Source organism: Aphanomyces astaci (genome assembly GCF_000520075.1).
Source record: "Aphanomyces astaci strain APO3 unplaced genomic scaffold supercont1.5, whole genome shotgun sequence".
NCBI classification, from domain to species: Eukaryota; Oomycota; class Saprolegniomycetes; order Saprolegniales; family Verrucalvaceae; genus Aphanomyces; species Aphanomyces astaci.
The window spans coordinates 7,934-12,904 of record NW_009798268.1 but is presented as its reverse complement, the minus strand read 5'-3'; the positions used below and the strand labels follow the sequence as shown (position 1 = coordinate 12,904).

General features: G+C 48.3%; 1 protein-coding gene across 1 annotated transcript; it reads right to left on the bottom strand.

Moving 5' to 3' along the window:
- Window positions 1–1,411: 1,411 nt before the first annotated feature.
- On the bottom strand, window positions 1,412–2,176 carry H257_02797 (hypothetical protein; the record flags this gene model as incomplete). Its single annotated transcript, XM_009826597.1, has 1 exon — window positions 1,412–2,176. One exon carries the CDS (start codon window positions 2,174–2,176, stop codon window positions 1,412–1,414), a length of 765 nt encoding a protein of 254 aa, XP_009824899.1.
- Window positions 2,177–4,971: the final 2,795 nt, after the last annotated feature.

Below are 4,971 nucleotides of genomic sequence, written 5' to 3'. Positions count from 1 at the left end.
AGACCTTATCTGGTCGAGATGGCGAAGCTAATGGGCGTCCCACGACGAACTGTGTGATCGTGGTACGCTCAGCGCTTTGAGCTCTTTTCTTTCGAATGCAACAAGAAGAACAAGAAGATCGAACCAGGTAGACGATACGAAGAGTTCCCCCCCAGACCCACCAGGTTTAGTAGGATTTATACACAAAATGAGAGATGACGAACGTGCTCTAACGAACGACTCACATGATCAAGATCAACCAAAGGGCGTGGTGATGTCGTACCTTGCAACGAAGAAGTCTGACGCCACATACGCCTCCCTCCTCCGACTGCTGCGTCGCATCTGCCAGCGCTATGGATTCTCTCGGCAGCGGCAGACAAAGAACAAGCTCAAGCAGGCGGTCTTGACTGAAGTCCACGACCAGTTCGCCCGTGACTTCCATCGGGAATACCAATCCTACGAGAACGACTGCGTATTCAACGTCGACGAGACAGGTATGCACTACAGCCTCCCTCCAACGTACATATGGGCTGTTCGTGGCGGCAGCGCCAAGATCTCAACGGGGGAGGGGAAGATTCGATGCGCATAACAGCGGTACTAACGGCGCGAGCGGACGGTCAAAAGCTGCCCTGCTATTGATCATGAAGGAAGTACCCGGGGGGCTCATCGAATCCAAAGAGTTCCCTACGTTTCCTCGTGGCCATCACTACGCGATGCAGGAGAATGCGTGGATGGATGCGGTGGTGTGGAGACAGTACCTGCGCAATGTCCTTGGCGAGTCCATCGAAGAGCCGTCGGTGGTTCTAATGGACAACTTTTAGTGCCACGTTTCGGATGAGTCATTCAAGATCATGCATGAAGAACTTGGCTCCCACTTTTGTGCGCTGCCGCCGAACGCAACCTCGGTATGCCAACCATTTGACGTCGGGGTGATGGCGCCGTTCAAGCGCAACCTACGTAACTTGTGGTTGTACGACGAGCAGCTTGAAGGGGACGACGATGATCCGTACTCACCAACTGCTCGTCAAAGGCGAATGGCCATGGTGTTGCGTGCCATTGCTGCATGGGATGTGGTCACTGCTGACATCATTCGACAGGCATTTGCCAAGGCACTTCGTGTAAATTGAATACAAATATTTTTTTGCAATTTAAATACATTTTATTTCATACAAAATTCTTGATATTGAGTGAAGTTAATTTTTATAGAAATGTAAATACATTTTATTTTATACAAACTTCTTGATATCGAGTGAAGTTAATTCTTATAGAAAAAAGTTCGGCGCGCCCGGGGCTCACTCAAGACACACAACGTGTTTAACCACTGCGCTATCGCGTCGAACGCTTACGCTTGTACGTCATCCATTAGTGGGAGTAGTAACTGGCGGTAGACCTTTTCCGTGGCACCCATTCCCCATTCAGCCGCCTGTCGCACTTATGTAAGGGCGGCGCTCATACGAGATAATCCAGCACGGCACTCTGGCGACGCACGGTCCAGGTCACCGTCCTTGAGGGGGGTTCGGATCTTCCCGAGCATTGACCCAGACACAGGAAACGCCGAGTCCGACACGACTCCATGACCGCGCAACGTAAACTTTTCGTCCAATAGTTTCGCCCGCAACGGTGAGCTCGTGTCCGCATCGTTCCAACTCCCAACAAAGCTGTGTCTGCCCCACACAATGGTGCCATCTACACCGAAGAGTGACGTCCCCGTCACAAATGTACAATGTAGCCACCCATTGTAGTACGCGTTTTGCAAATCGGGGGCTGTCGGTGCCTTGACGTGGTAGTTCTTGCCGTCTAAAAAACTCCACACCCCGCGTACCAACGGCTCAACACGGTTCACCATGACTGCCCATCGGCGCTGTTGTTGTTTGGAAGGATACCAGATGAAGGAGTCGGGAACGGACTTCAACGCAACTGCAAGCGCGCGCTCGGCTTTGGTCAAGGTTCTTGCTAGGGTCGCTGGGGCCATGCGAAACAACTCGCACAAGGTCTTGCCCTCGCACGGTGCGCAATAGAAGTGCAGCAGCAAGGAAGGTGCCTCGTGCTTTTGGATGCACTTGGGCGGTCGTCCGCCTCGTCCATTGGCATGGCCAAACTCATAATGCATAAAGAACGCCACAAGCAGTTCGTCGAACGCGTCGGGGTCCAAAGACACTGCAGCAATGAAGGTGCTGCGATCACGTGTTGCATACATAGCTGTCCATGAGCTCGGTATGGTGTCAGGTAGTGACAGAGAGGTTAAGTAATGCCTCTCTTTCAGTGCAGCACGAGCTCTGTACAGCATGAGTATGTCATGTGCGTCGCAATCGGAGTCGTCATCGTGGTGAGCAAGCAGCATGAGAGCCCGCCATTTTATCGTGGAAATAGAACAATATGAATTAAATTATACTAGTCTGAAATCAACACAATTGGGAGATTTGAGACCCCAGGCGTACTTCTTTGCTGAGACGATATTTGAGTTTCCGCAAAGAAAGTCGATCGAATTGAATATTAATTCCGGATGACTCAAAATTATTTGAGTCGGTTTTGGAAGCCACCCATTGCATCAATCGAAGTATTGCTTTTCTTCACATCTGAATACTTATGACCTCTTTACAGTTAATCGAAGTTCGAAGTCCGTCTTGCACCTTCTTTTGATGTAGAATATTATTACCTCTTTAAATGATTAAATCTTCAAAAGCGGTCTGTGATAGGCTGCATTAATTTCCACACACAAAAGTACCTTCACCAATCAGATTGTAGAATTCACCGTCTAACTCGAAGACAAGATGGGCGTTACATTCCGTCCGTCCCAGTAGCTGGTACCGGTAGTAAAATACTCAAGGTTTTGGAGGTTTTGCCCTCGGAATATTACGGTGCCCAGATTGTGCTGGAAGCATCTACATTCCGATTGGCTGAAGTTGAGGCCGAATTGACTACGATCTTCGGATCGAAGAAATAAATTTTGGGTATCGGCCAATCAAATGGCACGAAGAAGTTCGAAGTGAACCAAGTGTCGGAAAAGAAGCGAAAATCCGGAAATTGCGCAAGATGTGGCGCGTAGCGGAAGGAGACTTTTCGTCAGTCGAGTCACTCTTTAGTGAGCTCGATTAAGAACGCTGTAAATTTCCACACACAAAAGTACCTTCACCGTGATGTTGTTAACGAGGAATTAGTAATACTCATGGTTTTGGGGGTTTTGCCCTCGGAATATTACGGTGCCCAGATTGTGCTGGAAGCATCTACATTCCGATTGGCTGAAGTTGAGGCCGAATTGACTACGATCTTCGGATCGAAGAAATAAATTTTGGGTATCGGCCAATCAAATGGCACGAAGAAGTTCGAAGTGAACCAAGTGTCCGAAAAGAAGCGAAAATCCGGAAATTGCGCAAGATGTGGCGCGTAGCGGAAGGAGACTTTTCGTCAGTCGAGTCACTCTTTAGTGAGCTCGATTAAGAACGCTGTAAATTTCCACACACAAAAGTACCTTCACCGTGATGTTGTTAACGAGGAATTAGTAATACTCATGGTTTTGGGGGTTTTGCCCTCGGAATATTACGGTGCCCAGATTGTGCTGGAAGCATCTACATTCCGATTGGCTGAAGTTGAGGCCGAATTGACTACGATCTTCGGATCGAAGAAATAAATTTTGGGTATCGGCCAATCAAATGGCACGAAGAAGTTCGAAGTGAACCAAGTGTCGGAAAAGAAGCGAAAATCCGGAAATTGCGCAAGATGTGGCGCGTAGCGGAAGGAGACTTTTCGTCAGTCGAGTCACTCTTTAGTGAGCTCGATTAAGAACGCTGTAAATTTCCACACACAAAAGTACCTTCACCGTGATGTTGTTAACGAGGAATTAGTAATACTCATGGTTTTGGGGGTTTTGCCCTCGGAATATTACGGTGCCCAGATTGTGCTGGAAGCATCTACATTCCGATTGGCTGAAGTTGAGGCCGAATTGACTACGATCTTCGGATCGAAGAAATAAATTTTGGGTATCGGCCAATCAAATGGCACGAAGAAGTTCGAAGTGAACCAAGTGTCCGAAAAGAAGCGAAAATCCGGAAATGAAGTTAATACGAAGAATGGAGAGTGTTTTTACTGCTTTCGGCAAGTTTAACACACACATATGGGGTCTCGCACTATAAGGCAGACTGCCCTGAAAAGAAAACGGACTTTGTGACGAAAGGTATCGAATCGTTCGAACATCAACGAACCCATTTAAGCCGATTAAGAAACAACGAAAGGAGTTCAGGTTGTTGACATGGTGGAAGCCTACGCTGGTTATGGTCCCACTATGGCTAGTGGTGATCTCTCACTGTGGCTGTCTCATCTAAGGAGTTTGAACGAAACGTCAAAATGATGATATGACCCCTTTCAACTCTCCTCCCGGGGCGAATTATGACCTTGAATTAAACAATGGATTCATATGGACTTTGGGGGAATTAGTTAGGAGGATAAAGCAGTTCCTTCAAACATTAGTACATACACTCTTCGTGGCCATCCTCGCGGGTGCCCAGTTCTAGATTGAAGCTCGATCTATCGGGTGAGCTACGTGGAAGACATCGTCAGGTGGGGAGTTTGGCTGGGTTAGTAATTTACATTATACTTAATGGGGTTGAGTTTCCAATGACTAACAACCTACTAGTGTTTCTTCTAGTAATACTAGTAACTATACTACTAGTAATTACTGGGAGGGGGAGGAAATATCTGGAGCGTTCGGTGGCACAGATACGTGGTGGCTGGGCGAAACTTCCGAGCCAATCAGATGGCTTGAAAAGGTTTCGTCACCAATCTGGGACCAAGGCGGTGTAAAAACACGACGGAGGGGGGATGGGGAAGGCCTCTTGAGTTGTGGAGAGGCGGTCAAAGTGCACCCATTGACTTTTTGGATGCGGAGTGTGCGGAAGCGCTTGACGAGGATCGTGTTTTTACGGCTCCGGGGTCGTTTTGGGTGGTCGGTGCGGCCGGGCGACGTGGGGGCTATGGTCGCGCTATGGTCACGACATG